Source organism: Etheostoma spectabile, chromosome 2 (assembly GCF_008692095.1).
Source record: "Etheostoma spectabile isolate EspeVRDwgs_2016 chromosome 2, UIUC_Espe_1.0, whole genome shotgun sequence".
Lineage (NCBI taxonomy): Eukaryota > Metazoa > Chordata > Actinopteri > Perciformes > Percidae > Etheostoma > Etheostoma spectabile.
In genome coordinates, this window is record NC_045734.1 from 17,532,605 (window position 1) to 17,554,402 (window position 21,798).

At 39.6% G+C, this 21,798-nt stretch overlaps 3 protein-coding genes across 3 annotated transcripts in view; all 3 read right to left on the reverse strand.

Moving 5' to 3' along the window:
- The window catches only part of jpt1a (Jupiter microtubule associated homolog 1a), a 9,644-nt gene extending 1,699 nt beyond the window's left edge, over positions 1-7,945 (reverse strand). The window contains exons 1-4 of the mRNA XM_032500353.1: positions 7,701-7,945; positions 5,978-6,120; positions 2,064-2,161; positions 1,705-1,732 (exon numbers count right to left, since the gene is read on the reverse strand). Coding sequence (XP_032356244.1) covers positions 1,705-1,732; positions 2,064-2,161; positions 5,978-6,120; positions 7,701-7,756 — 325 coding nt within the window. The 5' untranslated portion in view covers positions 7,757-7,945. The remainder of the gene's footprint in view (positions 1-1,704; positions 1,733-2,063; positions 2,162-5,977; positions 6,121-7,700) is intronic.
- Positions 7,946-8,535: 590 nt separating this feature from the next.
- Positions 8,536-13,133, reverse strand: sumo2a (small ubiquitin like modifier 2a). The gene is made up of 4 exons (XM_032500386.1): positions 12,908-13,133; positions 11,869-12,000; positions 11,578-11,649; positions 8,536-9,010 (listed from the first exon to the last, which is right to left on the reverse strand). Exons 1-4 carry the CDS (start codon positions 12,926-12,928, stop codon positions 8,945-8,947), a joined length of 291 nt encoding a protein of 96 aa, XP_032356277.1. The 5' UTR covers positions 12,929-13,133; the 3' UTR covers positions 8,536-8,944.
- Positions 13,134-15,595: 2,462 nt separating this feature from the next.
- The window catches only part of gga3a (golgi associated, gamma adaptin ear containing, ARF binding protein 3a), an 11,027-nt gene continuing 4,824 nt past the window's right edge, over positions 15,596-21,798 (reverse strand). The window contains exons 11-17 of the mRNA XM_032540354.1: positions 21,607-21,798; positions 21,441-21,514; positions 20,936-21,354; positions 19,362-19,636; positions 18,281-18,450; positions 18,062-18,172; positions 15,596-16,155 (exon numbers count right to left, since the gene is read on the reverse strand). The exon at positions 21,607-21,798 is cut by the window's right edge and continues 15 nt beyond it. Of these exons, the coding sequence (XP_032396245.1) occupies positions 16,045-16,155; positions 18,062-18,172; positions 18,281-18,450; positions 19,362-19,636; positions 20,936-21,354; positions 21,441-21,514; positions 21,607-21,798 (1,352 nt within the window). The 3' untranslated portion in view covers positions 15,596-16,044. The remainder of the gene's footprint in view (positions 16,156-18,061; positions 18,173-18,280; positions 18,451-19,361; positions 19,637-20,935; positions 21,355-21,440; positions 21,515-21,606) is intronic.

Sequence of the window (21,798 nt, forward strand, 5' to 3'; positions counted from 1 at the left end):
ACTACTACTACTACTACTACTACTACTACTACTACTACTACCACCATTTTCTCCTTCTTTATTATGAGTCACATATCTATCCTTTTCTCCACATTGTTTGTAGCAGCATTGATATCACTGCTGCCAAAAAAGCAGTCAATATTGAATTACACTGCAATACACAATTTACCTGGAATCGTTAAAAAAAAAAGTTATCCGGTGTTTTAAAGCAACTCTAAAGTTAAGTTAATTAGCTATACTTGATTAAATCTGACGGTCACTGGCTGAGATTGAGAAGCTGTTTTTGACTTCAGAAATCAAGGACCCATTGTTGATAAAAATGAACAAACATTTTAGGTGGTAAATACTATTACTTTCTTAGACAAGAGAGTAAGTATTTTATGGTATATTTTATAACATTTAGATTGACCACTAGCACACTGATCTTCATTTAATAGATTAGCATTGACTAGGGGTTTCACTGAATAGTAGACTACCAAGGCTGAAGTTTAACTCCTTTATTAAGCAGTTACAGTGAGGTCACATATTCTGACTACTGTGCTGGTCCATTTAATATTTGGTTCTTTCTTTTCTTTAAATATGATTCTTTTAAGTTTTAAATGTAGGTCTTGTGTATGATTTAGGTAGGTTATTACAAATGTCACAAAGAAATAAGTGTTTAGAAACATTTCAGAGAAAATATACCTTAATATATTTCATTTACTTTCAGATAAACATATGTTTTGATGCCAGAGGGTGTTAATATGGTTACCAGCGGTTTACTCGTTCTTTCTGGGTCACAGCTTTCGGTGCAACACCGGCGGCCAGCAAGAGCAAGGGAAAGTTGAAGTGCCAGTAAGTGGGCTTAGCAGTCAAATTATGTTTGAGTTGTTACATGTATTTTACAAGAGGACGTGAATGAGAATCCATGCATGCATGCATGCATGCACATTTGGTTTCTTTTCGTAGCCTCTAGCCTCTGCCGCTAGTTAAAGAGTCTCCTCCAGGACTAATGTCCCCTCTTCAGTTTATTTACACACACTTGTTTTCTGAATCTTGTGCCTTGTTTTATTTAGTTGCAGCTCTTTGTGTGCAGCAGCCATTTCTCCTGTAAGCCTCTCCGTCTGCCTTAGCTGTAACCAGTAAGCTGAACAACACATCAGGTCAGCCACAGTGAACCACTTTTTAACAGTGTCAGCAAGCTTTGACTCTCTCTCCGCCATAACATAGTAATTCCAGAGATTGTTGATCTTGCTGTTCTGATTGTTTAAAAAAACAAAACGTTAACTCAGATTTTATGCATATTGTGTGGTGTTCTTTATAGGCTACTATGACATGATTCTCCTTTATTGCCTTGCTTACAGGTTTGTGATACATTTATATCTGTACTATTGCCTTTACTGTGGCTGTACACAGCCCTAACGCTGTGGTGTTTAAAAATTGGGTACCATATGCCACTTTTTAAAGTTAATTTAAAAATTAAAATAACCTAAACATTGGGCCGGAATTACAGATGAATTTTCATAAAACATTTTTAAAGCAAAGGAAATGTATGCCTATATGTATTTATGCGCGTATATGCATATGTATACAGGTACATAATGCACGTGCATCTGTGCATGTGTACATGTATTAAATCGTGATGTGTGACGTGATATTTTTAAAGATGTCACACATTCCCATTCTTACGCCAGTGGTTTAAAAAGAAAAAAAACAGGTGCTTACCATAATCACGTACAAGATTTTCTCCATCCTACAAAAAACAAGCAGAAAATACAAGTTTAGTATTTTATCAGCCTTCAGAGACTAAAAAAGTTAATTCTGTACTGTGTCATCAGTCTTGTTGAAAAGCCATACATACACTCAATGATAAAATGTGAGTAGGTATAACTTAAATGTCATTTGGTAATGTTCCTAAGTAATTGATACACAAGCTACCTTTAAGACCATAAGTGAAGATCTGAAGAAAATACATAGATACTTTAAATCATTTGAACTTGGACATTTGGACAGTATGTTTGTCTGCCTTCAGGATTCACTTAATTTCTTCCAACCACAACTCATGATCTGATGCAGGATCTTACTGTGGCGGGGGCGTCTGCAGATTGGTTGCTGGTTTGGCTCCCTCCTCTCCTCAGGGGGGCTGATGACTCACCACAAAGCACACCTGTGGGCTTCCCACCTGGAAGAACAAGATGGCTCAGGCCGTCACATACAGTGCCTTGCGAAAGTATTCGGGCCCCCTTGAACTTTTCAACCTTTTGACACATTCAGATCCTAAAACATGGCGTCGGAGCGTTTGTAATTTCACAGAAACGATTTACACGTAACTTATATGTCTTTGTCATAAAAGGAAATGGCAAGATCCCTTGAGCGAAATTATCCTGATAACTGCAGTCCACTGAGCCAATGACCTGACCTTAAGACCCCCCCCCCCCCCCCCCCCCCCCCCCCCCCCCATTATTTTGGACATTTCTGTGTGAGCAAGTTACTCCTACACTTCCTACTAGTTTACAATTGTGCTTTGGGAAATTTTCTGATTTGGGAAATTCATCTTTCATTCTAAATGTGTTTCTGACAATAACTCCATTCACACTGTCTAATAAAATATGCAGTCATATCCTGCTGTATAAATTATTTCCCTTTCTTTTCCCCCCGGCTGTTTTGGTTCCGTTTTCACTCCTGTTATGTGCAACTCATTACATAGCTTAACAAGGCAAGCCATTGTTATTTTCACAACAAGTAATGCTACTCAGAATGCTATTATTTGGCATGGGGGTGAGACTATGCATGATCTACGACCCTTTTAGGGGGGTAAGACGCAATATGGATTTTGAAATATGTTGGATTTATTGATCATGGGCAAATGTTTCATCACACATCAAATACCTGTATATTATGTCTGGGACAGAAAACCCTGCCGCCATTTTTAAAAGAGTTTCTGATATTCGTATTTGTCCACCTCTTGGATCAAATGTTTAATAAATTAAATATTAAATTTTAAATATTTTTCTTGGTCTTCCAGATCTTGCTTTAACTTCCACTGTTCTTGATGAATGCCATTTCTTAATTACATTCCAAACAAAACGCTTTGCTATCTTCTTATAGCCTTCTCCTGCTTTGTGAGCATCAACTATTTTCAGTTTCAGTTTTCTAGACAACTGCTTAGAAGAACCAATGGTGCTGATTGGTGGGGCAAGGTCAGATGAGTCTGGGCATTTAAAGCCTTATGATTTACATCACCTGGTCTTTCCAGACGATGATTCAGAACAATCCATGACGCTGTCAGGTCTCAGCTTTCCAAAGGGGGCGGTGCATGCTATAAACTCTGAAGGGTGCCCAAACTTTTGCAGATGCCATTTTTTGTTTTCTGTTATTTTGAAAGTGTAAATGATGGAAATAAAATGTAACTTTTTGTGACATATTATATGAATGTCTAATCTGTCATTTGATGCCTTTTGTAGATTTTTACATCTTTTCTTAGCTTCATTATGCACATTAATACAATTTTTTAGCTGGGGTGCCCCACTGTATAGGTAAAAATGACAGTGGAAAGATTTTGTCCTGCCGCCACAAACCCACAAACATCCTTCAACTGGCTACCTTTCCATTTGAATAGCAGCTCAAAAATCTTTGACATAGGCTTCCTGGTTAATAAACCATCACCTTAGTGATATAGAATCCAGGCGGATGCCATTATAAGGTCATCCAACTTTGCACATGCTAATGACAGAAAAGCTACTTTGATGAGACTCTGGGAAAGCCAGATGTAGTTGCTACTAAAGCGGCTAAAACACTAACAACTTGACACCTGACTTATATTGTGACATCACTGACAGACAGTGTCAAACAAATATGGCCATACCCTACCAGCCTATGAACAAATTTACTAGAAGAGGTGTTGTGATGGCTGGCCAAGGTTATCATGATATTCGTCCAATTTGTGTTAGTTACAATTTATATTCATTGCATATAATAATACACTTAATGTATATACATATTTCATATTGAAAATTTAGACATGTGATATTGGAAAAAATAAGCAGGAACAAGAAATAGATTGCTGATCCATTTTAGCACTCAACAAGGTCTGAGACCGGACCTGAGCTGGTCTATGCAATGCACAGTACAATGAAAGCTACTTGGATTATGAGATGAACTGAACTGGAATTTGAATAATGGTAATATAACAGATGTATTTTATTTATTATCAATGGTACAATTATTAAAATGGGTGAATTTGTTAAAAGGGATAAAATGGTAAGTTGAAAGTGTTGCTGTTGTTACACGGGCGCCACCATGTTGGAATTCCACAATCTACTACGTCACTGGCATGGTAAGCTACTCCGTGGCTAACTAGCACTAGCAGCGAAGCCATAGCAACAGCATACAAAGAGTCGGGGGTTACAACACATTTCCACAGGCTACCTTTGACAGGGAAAAATACTGTCCTCAACTCATGTCTGAGTCTGTAGCGAGCATTTTTTAGCCACAGACTATTTAGAGAGCTGTGCTTTTGATACAACAGCGTCATTGGTGCTTTTGTTCTAGAAAATGAAAAACCACTGGACTAGATCACAAATGCATCACTTTTACTTCCAAATTTGCGTCAATGCCTCTTTTGATAACATTTTGCTGTGTGACATTCTACATTTAGGGAAGGACCTAAACACCTATAAAACATTGTATCGAGTTTCTCAGTCTTTTGTTATTCCTCTTGGAAATATATACTTTTTAAATTCTAAATTAAACCTTGTGAGTGAACAAGGACTTGAGGCAGCTCATTTCTACCTAATTATTTAGATCTCTGCAGGGTTGAGAAGATCCTGATCAACAGAAAAACACTAGTGATTAAATATCTAATGACAGCCTGAAAGAGAAACCAATTCATCATTTAACCTGTCATAAACCTGTCAAGTATCACCACCGGAGACAACAAATGTTATTCTTAAGTACTGCAGCTGTCTGAGGTTTTGACTAGACAAGGACAAGTTCGGTCCAGCAGCAAGAGAAAAACCTTCATTGAAAACCTTGTATCTCCAAAACATAGCACTGGTTGTGTGCTTTGTTTAAGTGACACCATCCAGTGTTTCCCACACATAGACCAATTTGTGGCAGCGTGCCAGACAATCAACACCGGCCGCCACACATAGCAGGTTTTTTGACACAATTTTAAAAACGCAGCGTATTCGCTCAGCAACATTTCCATTCCCTGCTCTCCCTACGTCTCTCTGTCACCATGGGTCTCTCTCTCACACACAAACAAACACAGCTCCTCCCCTCTGTGCCTAAAGCGTCTTTCTCCATGAAAACGAGAAAAGATGGCTGGCAAAATTCACAAGTTCACGTAAGGTTGGTATCTCGTGAACACCTTTACACAATCACTCTGAAGTACAATGTCAGTGTGTTAATGTTGGAGTCCCGACCCGACCCTTAGCAAACAAGTGATTGCGCCTGCTTTAGAAAGTTAACTGCTCGCAAGTTTACAATAAAATGCAGTTGGGTTGTCGAGGTCAAAACACTATATGTAGCAGCTGTGAATCAGATCAACTTTTTTATAAATAATGTTATGTCATTTTTCTACTCTGAATGTTTGCTGCTTCAATCCAGATGAGTATTGAAAAGTATTTTCCACTGAAAAAGGCATGTGTTGGGGATGAGGACCAGCCTGAACCGGAGGTATCAGTCTAAAACAGAGCTGAACAGTCAGACCAGTGTAATTAGTTATGCTACGAATTTGTTTACAATATTTTCTCAGGTTTCACCAGTGCTGCTCAAGCAGAAAGACAGGGTCATGGAGAAAAAGAGATAGATTTGTTAGGCATTGAAGAAAGCGCAGGAGAGGAAGCCAGTATCCAACAGCGTGTCCTCCTCAGTTTTTGATACTTGATTGTTACGGAAATAAGTTGTTGTCGTCGTCGGCCCCCCCCTAGCCACAAATTGAGTTGTAAGCTTTCACAGTAAAGCAACAATTGTTTGAAGAAGAGGTAGACTGTACCTGGTGGATTGTTCCTTCGATTGGCATAGGGGTCCTCTGGCTCAGCGAAAACACTGGAGGCCATCTTGTCTTTCCGGACAGGAGGCTTCTTCTCATCTGCACCAAATGTAATGTTGGAGCCGCCGCCGGGAGGGCGCAATACCCTGGAAAGATAGAGATCATCGTATTCATGAAAAATAACCTACCTAAATGCTGTGGTTCAGATTAGGATTGTGCAATCAGTGACAAATTATTCTTCATTCACACTCACAATAAAAGTCAAAATCATTTTTATTTTGCGTCATTTAACAATGACATTGGATAAAACGTAATAACTTAAACTGTCTATCAGATGTTTCAACTCATCATCTATCTTTGCACTGTCGGTGCAGCCAGATTCAAATGGGTTGCGGCTGAGATTTAAAAAAAAGTCACGTCAGACATTAATGTTTTACACTGAACTTTAAATTACTTGTGGAATACAATAGCATTACCTATAATGTGTCTATGTGGACTTTATATGCAGACTAGTATTGTTCCACTTATAATTATATTATCTGTGACAGTGAGAATACCATAATTACAGGTGTTTTTGATTGTTATATGTCATTTATATCAACAAGGGTAGACTAAATATTAAGAACACCTGTCAATATAATGCAATACAGTTCAACAGCACCACAAACTACAGCTTTAAAAATGACCTTTATGGGGGTAGGATTTATTGCAGGCCTGTTGGATTAGACTGCACCATTCTTTTCCAGGTGCCTATTAAACTGACAACGGTTTTTGCTTTGGGATACAGTTTACACTGATAAATATTGATCATGTGATTTCCTCTCACATTGAAAGGTAACACTAAATAGGGCTTTAACACACTGGTAAATACATTGGTTCAATGTATTTATGTATGTTGCATTCCTCACATTGCTTTGAGTAGTGTCGCGCTCTGATCGAATTTACAATAATAACGACATATTAATAACTTTAAAAAAATGTTTAACGAGGTTTAGCTAAATTGCTCATTTAAACATCGTGGATTTTAAATATGCCTCCTTCCAGTTTTATATGCGAGGATTCCTTTACCAGCATCGCTATGTGATGTGATGAAAAATACACATGTGGCTTGGATTATTCAATCAGGTGTAAAGTATCAAGCTGTAACGTTAACATAGCCCTCGCCTCAATGGGGCCATATGGAGGGCAGACTAAAAGATGTCTTATTTTAATTCCCTGATCTTCTCGATTACGGATCTGAAATCCACGGGGGCCCCACCCAACTGGAATTACAGATCTGATAAATCTTTAGCTTCCACACAGTCAACACGAAAAGGCAATAAGGAAACATACAGGTAAAAGGCCTACAATTAACACTAATGTTAGCAGTTAATGACGAGCAGCCTAGTCTGTAACGTCCCTTGCTAGCTAAGAAGCTTCTCTACAAAAGGGAGGGTACATGTGTGCTATCTTGCTAGCTAGCTAACGTAAGAAAATGGGAATGGTCCACCCCAACAGACACAACGGGAAGGTGTGGTACCGAGGTGTCTCCAAGCATCGTCGCCACATGCTCAGCTAGTTTCAAGCATTTCGAAACGGTTAAGTTAATAATTACGGGCAGGTGTAGGAGAAAAAAAACGTTATAAATGTAAGGGTTAAGCGTTAAGTTTAACGTCAGAGAATGCTGGACTTGTGGGCATCATGGTGGCTAACGGGTTACGGAACGGTTTGAAAGACGCATTTTTACCTGGAACTGCTTTTAGAGCCGGGCTCCATCCCTTGATATGTCGTGGTGGTTGTCATTTTTGCGAAAGAAGTTGTCAAATATGTATAAATCTTACAGGTTATACGCGAATAACACTTTCATTAGCAGTACTTTACCGCCTCATCATTGTCTATCCTAGTCAGTGGTTCCCAATAATCAACCTGCCTTCTGTATGAGTGGACAAGTGACAAGAAGGAGCGATCTCACTTCCGGTCACATTTTCAAAACAAACCGTGTGAACCTGACAAATACATTTTGGCGTTTAAGATCAAATTTAAAAACAAATTAGAGCTAAATATTTTTTTTAAAGGAGTGCATAATTAACGCTAAGTGGTATTTCTTCTTTAACAAAAGATGACACATTTAGATTCTAATTTGAAAGCGGAAACTTATTTCCGATCCTTCGCTGCTTTTCCTAGTACATCCATGGTTTAGTTCATTTACACACACAGTCTACGAGTTTGACAGACGTACTGGTGCGACAAAAAAAAAAAAAAAAAAAAAAAAAAAAAAAACCATTTTGGACATGGTGCCTGTATAATACTTTAGGTAATACTAAAAGTAAATAGTTGGATATTAGCAAATGAATTAAACAGGTGATTCGATTTAGTTTTGAAAAGGCCTGCGTCTTGATTTGATGTTGACCCATAAACTCGTCATGTTGAATTCTGACAGCTACAGGTTATTTCAACCTCATTCGAAAATGTATAGTGTAGAACTAATCCAGTTTGGGGGGGGGGAAAGCTAGTTCTGATACAGTAGCTGTTTTATGTACTAGTTAAAACAATGTATGCATAAAATAAACTTTGACACAGGAAAAAAAAAAAAACTCAATTTATTCAAATAACACATTTTATAACCGATGTGAATTTAAAATGCCAGCTTACTGAACAATTTGAATCAAAACCTTAAAGACATGGGTAAAAAAACAAGACAAGGAATTCTCTCTAAACCCTCCAGAAAAAAAACAAAAAACAAAAAAAAGGCAAGATTTTCATTTCTTTAGCACATTAGACTCACTGTAGCTTACAAGTTGTCTACACCACGCAGTTCGGACATGTTAAGATACAAACAGTGTGATTACATCAACTGTACCACCGTCTTTGAGCCTTTTGTAAAAGTATTCCACTGATGGTATCAACACTGGTCATGAACATTTGACGACTGGGGATAAAAAGATGTTCGGGGACGAAGAGGGAGGTAGGGCTGTCCATAGGAAACAGTCTTTAAAGAAAAGAGCCTCCTGTTTGCTGTTGGAACACATCAATCGTATCTTCATCCTCCATTTCCAGCTGTAAGAAAAGTTCAAACATAAGTTTATGTGATGGCAGAGATAGATTCGATAATACTTTATTCATCCCACAGTGGAGAAATTCCCTTAGTGTTTTCTACAGTTTATATAAAAAAAAAAAAAAAAAAAAAACCCACAACACTCTAACAGGCAAACTAGGTCTTTACGTGAAGCCAAGCAACTTATAAAGAGTGTTGACAACACCAGTGACGTCAGCCAATGCATCTAAAAGCTTTCACCAGCAAGTTTAGTTTGAATCATGGACAGGTGCAAACATCTTCAACACATCTTACGAAGTACCATTACGGAAAGGTGGTCAGAAAACAGACAATGTTGCTTGAGTAAAATACAGAAATTTAGTGGAGTTTTGCCAAACAAGACTCCCAACATGAAAGTACAGAAGACCTTTATGTACCTGCTATTAGGGCTGCACAAATTTTAATCACACAACTTCCCAAAATCAAATTTGCATGATCGAGCCATTTTTTTTTTTTTAAATGCGTCATTTCATAGAATGCGCCGGGTTTTTTGCATGGCGCATCTACCCCTCCGTAAACCACTGTCCGCTCATGTGCCACTCCGAGTTGTTCCCTGCATCTCGCAGCTTAGTTTCTAGATGTAGACAGTTACTTAGGACAGAGTAACGGGAGGAAAACTCAACAGATAGCAGTCGGTTATACGTCGGTCTCAAGGTTTACCAGTAAACGGAACATTTTGTCCCGTCTGTGTTATTCAGACAACAGCAGTGACCAGTGCTAGTTAGCACACGCACGACCCGTGCTGGACCCATTCCTAGTGAGTCAGCAGTCTCTGAGCCTATGTGACAATAAAATTTGTTTTAGTTAAAAAAAATAAAATAAAATAAAATAAAATAATCGTGAGAATAGTGATCACAATATTGATCAAAAATAATCGTGATTATCATTTTGGCCATAATCGTGCAGCCCTTCCTGCTATAGACATAAAAGGCAGTACAGCATGGACTGAACTGCACACAGCTGCTCAGTGCTGTTTGAAAAGTCTGTGCTTCATCCAACATACCAGCGCTGTATCTAGACATGCATCGATCAATTAGCCGACAACCTGAATCACTTGATTCTATGCCAGTCAAAATTACACACGTCACACAATGTGTTCACATTAGACGCGGTGGCACAAACTTTAACCAACCTCATGCATTGTGCCAACTTGTGAAAATTTTTACAATTTGTTTTTAAGACAATCGGGGGGGGGGGGGGGGGAATATATTTCACATATTAATTCATTTTGAGTCATGCTGCTCAGAGTAACTGCAGTGTTCAGCACAGTCCTTTCCCTCTCCCCTTTTATTTTAAAGAAAAAGCTACAGAAATGGTTATGTACATTGTCAATCATAATTCTTGGAAGGACAATGAGAATCAGCAGGTCCACCTTCAGGAATGGTAAAGAGTAGATTCACAAAAGGTTTAGACTCCATTTGCATGGAGTAACTTTGTATTTATTAGCACTGTCAGTTAAACATGTTATTAACGGCGTTAACACAAACCCATTTTAACGGCATTGATTTCTTCAAATTGCAAGATTAATTCTTTTTGGCCAAGCAGACTTTGTAGTTTCTTCACATGCTGTTGCAACAACTAGTAACGTTAGAAAAACTACAACACACCGGATCTAGCTAGACTGGAAACAAAACAGTAACGCCGCGCACACTTGTTTGGGCTTGCGAGCCGGCCAGAGAGTACGTTACGTTTTAAGTGAATGAGGAGTGCAAGAGGCCAAAATGGATCCAAATAAGATTCTGAATGTTTCATTGACAAGACCAAAGTGATCTGAGCCATCGTCGCAGCACGCCCAGTCTGAAATACCAAATGATGGCCGAGCACACAGCTGATGGGAATTTTCCCTTCCCACCCTTTTATAGAGGACAGTGTTACATTGTGTGAGAGATTTTCTCCAAGTGAGATTAAATGTGAAATTGAACACTACAGTAGGCTATATGCCATTGTTTAAATTATATATCAAATTTTCCATGTTGAAAAGAGCATTAAAATGAGAAAAAAAGTCAAAGAAATCAAGGGACATTTAGAATAGATAAAATTGTGTGATTAATTGCAAGTTAACTATGACATTACACACACACACACCATCGGGGGCAACTCGGGTTCAGGGACACTTCAACAAGGGACAGCGGGGCCAGAGATGGAACCAACGTTTTAATTGGCAGGCGATCGCTCTACCACTGAGTCACAGCCGCCCCCACCTGTTATCTCACCACATGCTTTCTTAAAAATTCTTGAAAAGCTCATAACATAAAACGGACAACAAAAGTGTAAAATCAAAGTCATGAAAAGTCCTAGGTAGCTATAACGGCAGGAGGCTGCAAACATCACGCCATAAAAACAGTTTCTTCCCCTCAGCCTCACCAACAATGCCCCGGTCCCCCACTGACATTGACTTAACTACACTTTTGCACTAACCTCCATCCTGGACTAAACATCTGTCCATTTCTTTGCATTCTGCACAAAATATATTCAGCCTCCTTTCTCTTATACTAACAGCTATTCTGTATACAAGAGGGTGAAGCCTTACCTGTGAGGGTGTGTCAGTTTCATTGATGGGCTGACCATCAAATCGAAATCGTATTTGCCTCATTGACAGCCCCTATGTGTAGAGACAGAAATATCAGGTTTAAATATTGAAAAGAAACATGATGAGGCATCATTGTGACCTGGGCGTTATGTGTAATCTGCAAAAATAAAAAGATGCAGCTATCATGTCTTAGGTACACACTTTGACAACTACCTTTCAGGCTGTCAGAAATGCAATGTACCTAAAGAAGATTTGTTTTGAGGAGTTGTTTTAATTAAGTAGCACTCCCACCTGTCGTTCACAATATGCTTTCATCAGTTTGCTGAGAGGAGTGTGCCTTTTAATCTTGAATTGCACCACTGAGCCTTCCTGCCCTGCCACCTTCAGGTTGATGTGCTCATTGTTCTCTGTCTTCACTCCCTCCTGAAAGAGAGATAAACAGAAGTTTGCAGAAAGTAAAGTTGATTGCAAAAATAATAAGCCTTGGCTTCCAGCTGTGTAACGCATTTGCCCCTCGTACCACAAAACTCCTTTTGCCCGGGTCAGACATAACGTTGATGTACAGTACATTATGTACGTCACTGATTTATTACAAGTCAAAAGTATTTTTACCCCCGTTACATTTGTTTGACACTTGCACATTGTGAGCACTGATTGGAGGACTGGTGGTTAACGTACTTATCACAAAAAGGAGTAGCATAGAAACTTCACTTTTAGCATTTAGCAAGTCAATGGCCTAGCTACAACTTATTGATGCTCAGCCTAACGTTAGTCAGAATTAGTTAGTTAGTCACGGGAATTACAACTTGCACGCATCAACAATCCCTCTTATCCCGAGACTCTTGTGCGTGTGATGAGCATGCCTTTTTCATATGAGATCCGTTAACAATTAACGTAAGTCCTCAAACAATTAATATGGGCCCGTGGCCGTAGCGTTATACTGCCCTCTGAACGGTAACGTTAACGATTACCGTTACTCACTTTTCTTCGGTTTTTGCTAGCTAACGTTACCTGAACTTGCTAGAACCATATCACCACTTGTTAGTCTCACTCGCTAAAGCTGACAGTGGCATTTAAAAGGTGTTGTTTTTTGTTTCTTTAAAGAGACCAGCAATTATTAAATCTCATGCACATTAGCCAAGTTAGCAAATTATGCTAACTTCGCCCGCTTGCTACCGAGCTACCTAGCATTGCAAGCTAGCACTGGATAGCTTTTTTGTAATTATGCGACCATTGGCACATTAGTCTCACAGGCGGCTTTTTGGTGCCTTCTGTAGTATCACGCATTGATTAGCTAGGTACACTCATACAGCGTACAAACTCCACTCACCTTGTTTTTTTCGTCTGCCATGGCTGCTGCTGCTGCTGTTGTTGCGTCTGCCTGCCCCTGTTCTGCTGCGGCTGCGCGGTCTGTCTGGCGCGCCACTTTGCGTGGGCTGGCCTCATGGATGTATTGACTGGGCTGTAGTGCATGGTCTTATACATCCATGAGTGCAAACAGCTGCGCCAAATCAACTGCGCGCTCTTAAAATGTAGCTGATGTCCCAGTACTATCAAGGATTTGAAGACACTAATTTCTTTAAATAATCGGCATTTTCAAGTTAATATAGCTAAGTATCTGACAGTGTAGGTATTTCATGTAACACACTCAACATATACTTTTACTACTGCACTGGATTTATTTGATAAGCTGAAACTTTACTGGTTAAAAAAAACTGAGGAGTTTATTACCTACCCTAAAGAGTCTGCAGAAACTGCGATATGTTCAGAACAGTGCTGCAAGGATCCTGATGAGTGCGAAAGTACGACCACATCACACCCATTCTCCACTCACGTCATGGCTTTCCGTTTCTGCTAGGATTGAATATAAGGTCTCAATTCTCACCCACCAATGCATCTATGGAAATGCCCCCCCCTAACTGAAAGAACTACTCATCCCTCACACTACAACACGATCCCTCCGCTCAAACAACAACCGCCTCCTACTCCCCAGAACTAAGCTCAGCACCATGGGTCATCGTGCATTTTGCTCCGCCGCTCCTCGGACGTGGAATGCCCTCCCTGACTATCTAAGGGCACCACAGACTTTTGAGACTTTTAAAAAAGGACTAAAAACATTTCTTTCTAGCAGAACTTATGAGTTTTAACTTTGCACAAAAATGCCGTTGCTCTATTTATAGATATTTTACACTGATGTTTTGTTTTTTAATTATTACCCAACAGCAATAGAGTAGATTTGACATGTTAATGCATCAGCAATAACAATCCATTAGTTTAATATATAATGACAGGAATAACAGTGCTGCACGAGTACTTTTATTTTTTGATACTTTCTTACCTTGTTAAATGCATTACTTGTAATAGCGTATTTTAAGAATCTGATGAAATGAAAATACAGCTCAACCACGATGGAGTTAATATGCTACTGCTGTGACATTGCTCCATAGACTGAAAAATGAGACAAAAATATGTGAGAACTGTAATACAAATAGATCCATCTCATTCTTTATTTTTACATGCACAGAAATTGCTTTTCAAAAAATATGCAATGACAAGTTTATTTAACAATCCAAGACAAATAAATAGTATTACAAGAAATATGTAGAGATAGAATCTCCTAGCACTAATAGCCCCAGAAAGACAACAATAAAGTCACCATTTTTGATAAACACATGGTAAACATAATCCTTTGAATTAACCATCAAGGTTCTACTATTAATATACAGTTCTTTCTCAAGGCTATTTTCCTAGTTTGACATAGGAAACTCCCACACAAGCTAACCATTTAGTTAAATCGGGGCAACTAACCTACCCCTTTGGCTTGGCTTCCACAACATGGTCTAAGAGCAGGAGCAAGGGCAAAGCTATGCACACAGTCATTAATTAACGTCGAACAATATTCATTTCGTCTTTAGGGATGAATTGTCAGCTAGTCAGCACTTACTAAAGCACATCCACTTAATGTATACAATTGGTCCTTGTCCTTAATAGCTCATGTTACACCGACCAAGTAAAAAGGGCTCATGTCTCTGGCACAAGGCTGCGGTGTTATCTCGTAAGAATTACATTTTCATATTAAACTTCTATCAAAAGTGCACAATATGGACACAGGAGACATGTATTTAATCAGAATCCCCCGTTGTTACATAATGTAACAGGTTATGAACGGTCTGTCTGAATAATTGGTAACGTTAAAGCGTCTTAAGACAGCCCACTACTGATTTGTGCCTATCTTACTGCAATACTTAAAGTGTCCATCATAAGAAGTGTATGCAGAAGATTTGAATACCATACAGGAAATTAACTGATCCAATACCTTCCTCCCAAAAACAAAATAAATAATACATTCATGTCAATAAATACTAAGAATAAAAAGGATAACAAGAGTCTGAGCTATGAGTTAGTATAGAATTCAGAAGACAAGCAAAAGTATTCAGTAGTAACTGTGAGGCATACTGAAAGAAGTCAACTTAGAGTAACTAACTCTTAATGAGCCAATCTGTGGGTGCCTTTTTTTTTGCAACAGAGGGCCTCTTGTCTGTTCCAGTCCAATGTTTAAAGCATAAAACATGGTTACCAAACATAGCCAGCAGCAAATTATGTAAAATGCTTCACAATTTTCTTGAAAATGTGGATTTGCTCTATATTAATTAAGGGATACACCAATCCGATACTGAAATTGGGCCGACATGACTTGAATAGCTGGATTGGGTATCAGTGACAATAAGGCTAATCTATTTGATTCTATGTTTATACACTATTTACATCATATACTGGAATTTGAATTCTTTTTTAAGTTTTGACCAATTTGTTGCAGCATTTAAAAGGTTTACACTGAAATTGTAATTCTTGCTAATTTTAAAGATTTTTTTTACCAAGTTGCTGGGTTGATAACAATTCAGTAAATTGATATCTGTGTATTTGTTACATGTTTAGGTCAAGCCTGATGTTGCCTTACAAATAAAAGAATGATCCCACACAGTGAGGCATACAGCTCAGTATTGGCCTATACCCAAAGCCCAGGTATTGGTATCAGTACTGACAGTCGGATCGGTGCATCCCTAATATTAAGACTGACATTCAGGGACAGTAAATATGAACATTGAAATAAGAGCAAAAGGGTATAATTAGTAAAAACCTGATGATAACCAATGGTTTTCCCACATAACCATCACCCACATTCAAGCATTTCTCACCATTTATTACTGCACCACATAGACAACATCTGAGGGCTTTATTTTGTTATCATGAGTTTTTGTTTTTTGTAAGCACTCACTGCCTGGTTGAGCTGGTGTTGTTTTTAAAAGTAATTATCTAATAAAAATCAAACATTTCAAGCTGAAAAACTCCTCAAAAAAAAAGGTCCATTCAAGTTCCCCCAAGTTTTCCAATTCTGGGCTTTCTGTTGACCTCTGAACTGCACTGACAAACTAAACTGTTAAATACATCTAGTTTTGACAGGCAGGGCTATAGAGCCCCCCATCTGTCAGTAGGTGGAAACTCATTCACCTCCCCCACTTCTGAGTGTGGCTGCTCTCCCAGCGTAAATGTCAGTTTGTATCTCATCCGAACTTTTTCCTGCAAAACACAAACACAAGTACACACTCAGCTTGGCAGCTTGCTGGAACACACAAAATTTAGTGCATTGTCAATGTTAGTAATTACACCCCGTTTTCACCTGGGAATAAAATCCGATGTGAGTGATCAGACCTCAGGATATACTTGTGAAGACACTCTCAGGACGCATTGAGGATGGATTAAAATCTCATCACTAAAACCACATTTGGAGGTGGTCTCTGCCACGTGACCACATTAATGGGTATGTGTTTTGAGCCACATTATGGATCGCCTACTCAACGGTTAGCGGAACTACACCATTATTCAAGGTACCACTGAGTGTGAATCATGTGTTTTGGATGTTATCATACTGTCCGTGATGTGTCAATTTGTTTTGTTCCTGTGCTGTCTTGTTATGATATCAGTTTAGTGTCCTTAGAGAAGTGGGAGTGGTTAGTTGATTGACAGGAAAAGACTGACAATGAGAGGGGGGCATGTTGGTTGGTCTGATTTAGCCAAAGCGGCAGGTGTGGCGATGGAGATTGAGCGAGACCGTTACGGAGGTAGCGCAATGCACCCTGACGGCTGCAAACCACACGCTTCCACACAGAGAACACCACTGAAGATCAAAAACGCTGAAAGAGTATTTTTCACAAGATTTTTTTTTGTAAATACAACTTTTAAAAACTCAATTACAACACCACAAGGAGTGGGCATGGGAGAAGTCTTAGAGGGGTGATGAAAAGCTGACCCAGAGCGGAGGTCGTCTTGACGAGGGAGACCAGAGTTAGCAGGCTCAGCTTCAGCGTAGAACGAAAAACAATGGCTTGGTTAGTCAGTTTAACACAGCACAAACCCCGCTTAGGTAGGAAAGAAATGCACTCATCCAGGCAAGTTTAGTCTCATTCTCATGTTGAATGCATCACGTAGGGAAAACCAGACAGGCAAGCCTTTAGTAGGTATGTGTCTTTGATATACAAGCCCAGGTTAGCTTTAGCCATTTGTAACAGCCTGCTCTTATATCATTATTGCCTGGAAAAGGCAGCCACTGGTATACCTTAGGCCTTACTTTAGTTTTAGTTTCATAAAACATCCCAAAATTCACCAGTTTGTAGAATATTACTACAAATAGTCCTGCTCTTATGTTGTCTCTTTTTTTAATATTAGTCTTGCACTGCCAGATCTTATACGGCGCTGTGAAAGCCGGCAAACAAGTTGTCAAAGGAGCAACTATGAAACATTTTAATTTCCTATTAGTTCTTTACAATTAAAGTCCCCTGGTTATTTTGCTAAAAGCTTTTATTATTAAGCCGCAAAAATCAGAAAATGTTGAGTCTTTATCAGCAGTAGCGTAACATGACTATAAGTCTATAAGCGAACATGAAATGTAAAATAAAGCAATTATACTATAGAAGCTAAACTTCAAATCACAGAGATTCAGTTGGAAGCTACAAACATACTTAGATCTGAAGACAAAGACTTTAAAAACATCTTTCTCTCCAGCACAGGTCTCACTGCCCGTCTATAGACATCTTTATGTTGGCACACAGACAGTGGCCAGCGCTTTTTATTAGTCATCGCACATTTCTAATGCAAACGGAAGGGTGTACGTCTTTAATGGCATATAGAGAGGAAGTAAGATCCAATCACATGTGGTCACTCAGGACGCATTTGCAAACACATTCTACTGCCAGGTTGGAACGCAAATTCCTAGAGCTGTCCACTTGTGAACCAATCACTCCAATCCAATTTTAAAACCAGGGTTAGGTCGGAACAGGGTCTAAGACTGTAAGAAGGGATAATACTATGCTGTACTATATGACATTAAACTGATACTCCTTAAGAAGTAAAGTGTTGTTTCAATGAAAACATACATTACCTAATGCACTTAAAATGTTTGAACACCAAAAAACTGGCTGAGCTTTACCTTGAGAGGATTGGCAAGCAGCATGACCTGAGTGATGGCAGCAGGGGGAAGGATTGGGTTAAAAGGAGCCAGCTCTGAGCCTGAGGGGGATTGCAGTCTCACTTTCATTGTCTAGTGAATTGGCAGAACAGACATTCATGTTAATTAAAAAGAAGTGGCAACCCACTTAAATCAGTCAAATATTTGATTTAATGGAGCTGATAGCTTCCTGGGCGTAACCTTGGGCACAGCAGCCTGCAGAGCAATGTTCCTGACAGGCAGCGGGGAAGTGTTCAGCATGGACGCAACCATCACCAGTACATCAGGTCTGCCTGCTGGACAGTCAGTGGCAAAATGCAGCAGAACACGGACACCGTTCTTGTCATATGCTGTCACAGGACACACTTTACCTAAAATACAGCACACAAAAGGGAAACTGTCACAAGTCTTCACAAATACATACACCACCTTATATAGCTCCCAATGTACTCTGTACTGAAAGCATGTTGATGCATGTCCTTCCCCCGATATCACTCAGTGTCTTTTCCAGTATTATCAAGTTTGCCGCTGTCACCCCTAAGTGACAGCAATATTTAAAGTTCCGTTTTTTCAATAAGGGGGAAGGTGTTATTTTCTGACGAGAAAACAGCTGGACCTAACCCTAACCCCTGGACCGATAAGATACATTGAGAAGCATTTAATTAATCTGCGTGAAAAAAAACATCCGCCTTACAACAGATTTAATATTCACTTTCCATGATCTAACAGACTTTTGTTCCGTGCGCTCTGCTTCTCGTCACCGGGGGCGGGACATGTGCCAGCTGCTTGAGTGACACTTAAGCCTGTGCGTCAAATCTCTTTCAATTAATCTTCTCCACCCCTGCAACACTTATACAATAAAAAGTTACTCTTGTTATGTCAGCCTCATCTGTTGCATGATTTCATACAAATAAAGCTGTACACACAAACCATCAAATCTGAATATATTATCACTGTAGTCAGGCCCCTTTATATTAGCCGCACGCACGATTCAGCAATAGGAAAGACTTGACTACGAAAATTCTTAGTCAGGGACACACACCTATGTCCTCTACAGTATGTCTGCCTTGCTCCAGTGCTAACTTCCCAGATGGAGCTCTTGCAACCTTATAGTTTTTAAGGGAACATGTTGAAACATAATACTGATGTTATACACAAATGAAACTTGTCAGTGTCAAGTTGTTTTCCAACCCTCTCCCACATAACATTTTTCAACAAAATCAACTGAAACACTCATAAAACACACACAAAACAAACTTACAGCTTATTTCCTTGAACTCACTTGGCTTAATGGAATCTAAAGGGACAACAACATTGGCCAGGGACACCTCTTGTCCCTTGCCTGGGCTGGCCTGGCTCAGAGAGAGGATGGGAGACAGAGAGCGTAACAGAGGGCTGTCATCTGCCTGACTCTTGGCAGGGGGGGGAGTGGACCCTCCTAGGAGCAATGAGGTGGATGTGGTGGAGGCAACACAGAGACTGGAAGACAGGGTAGCAGGAGCAAGCAGATCCTCACTCTTGTCCAGAAAGCTGCCAATGTCCATCACACCATGTGTACTGTGTGGATAAATCAATCAATTAAGTGTCATTGTCAAAGAAAATACAGGTGCCATAATGCTTAAACATATAATGACAGACATACACATTGATAACCCATAATAACAAGATAACAGAAACAGGGTGAAATAAATAATCCCAGAAATTTTAAAATAATAACACTGTGCAGTCAGGTGTGCTAGTAATTATTGGAATGCAAAAACACTTGGCCTTACGCTTCTGGCTACATTGAACACATAACGTATGCAGGCTGTGTGCAGAACGGATGTGCCGGAAAATGTATCTGTTAAAAAGGCCATAGTGACACTTGCTCTCTCCTGAGATGATTGACCAATCAGTGATAAGAGTTATCACTTTGAACTCTTGCCAATCACTCGCACTCAGACAGGAAAATGGGACAGACCGCAGCAGGTGAAACAGACTATTTCTTTATCATTCCTTTCTCGTTTTTCCAGACTGTTGAAGTGATGTGTGTAGCACAGAACGTAAGTTTGAAGTAGCTTGCTAAACTGTCATGGGTGTTACTTCCTTATTATCTGTGTAAACGTTTATTCACATTTCAATAAGTGTTCTGCTACAATGTGGATAAGTTTTGTTCGTGTTACGACGTGACATTTATTTGGAGAGGGATTTATTGTTGACCAGATAATACTGCTGTTGCTGTGTTTTTCAAAGCTGATAGATGTGCAGATTGTTTAATATTATTTGTGCAGCCACGTGTTATTCAGGGCAATTTGCTAGTAACGTGCAATCACCAATACATGGACTAGCACTGAGGAGCCACGTGCTTAGCTATTATAAAAGGTTACACTGTTTGCTCCATCCTGAAAAATGAAAATTACTCTGTTACTACTTGTTACTATTTTATTTGTATTCTTAAAAAAATGCACCATCTGCTCAGAGCGATGTTGCAAAGTTACAGTGCTCAAAACAACACTCTTTAAGTGGCTGCAGGTTCATCCACGGATCACGAATCAAAAGCTAATGGATTTCTCCAGATCCCTCTGCCATTTGGAAACTGGTGGTTGAGATGCACTTCAGTTTCAATTGCAATTTTATCATACACTGTAAAGCATTAGACGTGCCTTTAAACTCAAGTGTTTAGACATCCACCCAGGCCAATCAGTGCAATTAAAAAAGAACAGAGAATGGAGAATTGAAAAAAAAATGGAGAAGTGCATGCATCATTCTAAAAAAAATGTGATCCAGCATCCAAATTATTTTGTGTGAAAGACGGACAGATAGTTGCTGAGCCATGTTCCCCTGACAGTTTTACCAATGTATGTTAGTCTTACTCACATTTTAGGACTGCCCAGATCCAGCAAGGCAAGGTCTTGCAGATTGTGACTCAGAGAAGTTGAATTGGTGTGGGACGCTCCAAGTGAAGTGGAGACCTGTTGCTGAGTGACAGGGGTGGCTGAAGTAGCAGACGAGGCCAAACTGAATGCCTGAGGAAGAGCCGCTGGAGCTGTGGTGGTCAATATGGAGCTGAGGGGCTGTGGGAATATGACTGATGTCGTTGATACAGATCTTGTAGAAGTCTGAGACATGGAGAAGACCGGGCCAGGGAAGCTTAAGGCAGAGGCAGTTGTAGAAGACTTGGCAGAGCTAACTGGGGCTGCTGTCACAGAAAGGCCGTCTGGATAAAGTGAAGATGTAGAGAACGCAGAAACCGAAGGCGAAGTGGCTTCAAAAAAATCAAAATCTTGACTGGAATCCTGGAATACAAGGGGGAAAAAACACTGATGTTACCAGTAAGACAATACTTGATATTAGTAGAGATGATTGTACTTAATTTAAATACCTGTAAAGATGGCAAATGAGTGCTCAGGTTAACATGTCTTGATTTATCTGGAATGGGAGCAGGTTCATTGAGGCCTGTAAATGAACACAAAAAATAGTACATGTAAACAAGAAATTCTCAAATTTTTCATGAATAACAAATTAAACTATATTATATTGCATGTTACCTAAAGATAGCAGCTCTTCATCCAGCAGAGAGAGTGCTGCAGAGGGTACGCTGGGGCTGTGGGGCTGAGGGTCAGTGGCAGCAGACCCACACAGCAGGTCAGCAGGAATGGATAGAGAAGATGTTGGGGGTTGCTGCCCTGGGAGAGAGACGCTCTGAATGTCCAGACCCACCAGGTCAATCAGAACCTCTG

What these genes read in the sequence shown, in the direction of transcription:
- sumo2a (XM_032500386.1), bottom strand. Translation starts at nt 12,928, where the DNA reads ATGGCAGACGAAAAAAACAAG. An exon ending in TGGCAGACGAAAAAAACAAG is followed by an intron (nt 12,001 to 12,907) that starts GTGAGTGGAGTT and finishes TCTCTCTTTCAG; the next exon opens with GAGGGAGTGAAGACAGAGAA. An exon ending in AAACTGACACACCCTCACAG is followed by an intron (nt 9,011 to 11,577) that starts GTAAGGCTTCAC and finishes CTTTTCTTACAG; the next exon opens with CTGGAAATGGAGGATGAAGA.